General features: G+C 67.9%; 1 protein-coding gene across 1 annotated transcript in view; it reads left to right on the top strand.

The window, feature by feature from the left end:
- The window catches only part of LOC104853481 (cytochrome P450 1B1), a gene marked incomplete at its 5' end in the record, with an annotated part of 6,579 nt that continues 6,230 nt past the window's right edge, over nt 1–349 (top strand). Inside the window, 1 exon segment of the mRNA XM_033762231.1 lies at nt 1–349. This exon segment is cut by the window's right edge and continues 23 nt beyond it. Within this exon segment, the coding sequence (XP_033618122.1) occupies nt 1–349 (349 nt within the window).

Here is a 349-nt window from a genome sequence, read left to right as displayed (position 1 = left end):
CTCGATCCGGCTCAGCCCATCATCGTGGCGGTGGCCAACGTCATGAGCGCAGTGTGCTTCGGCTGCCGCTACGACCACGACGATGCCGAGTTCCGGGGGCTGCTCAGTCACAACGAGGAGTTCGGGCGCACGGTGGGCGCGGGCAGCCTGGTGGACGTGATGCCCTGGCTGCGCCTCTTCCCCAACCCGGTGCGCACCACCTTCCGCGAGTTCCAGCAGCTCAACCGCAACTTCAGCAACTTCGTCTCCGACAAGTTCCGGAGGCACCGCGAAAGCCTGCGACCCGGGGCCGCCCCCCGCGACATGATGGACGCCTTCATCCTCTCCGCCGAAGGCAAGGCGGCCGGCG

This window comes from Fukomys damarensis, unplaced genomic scaffold (assembly GCF_012274545.1).
Source record: "Fukomys damarensis isolate Sample0158 unplaced genomic scaffold, DMR_v1.0_HiC HiC_scaffold_2, whole genome shotgun sequence".
Taxonomy (NCBI): Eukaryota; Metazoa; Chordata; class Mammalia; order Rodentia; family Bathyergidae; genus Fukomys; species Fukomys damarensis.
Note: the sequence above shows the minus strand (reverse complement) of the source record. Positions and strands in the feature narration are given on the sequence as shown.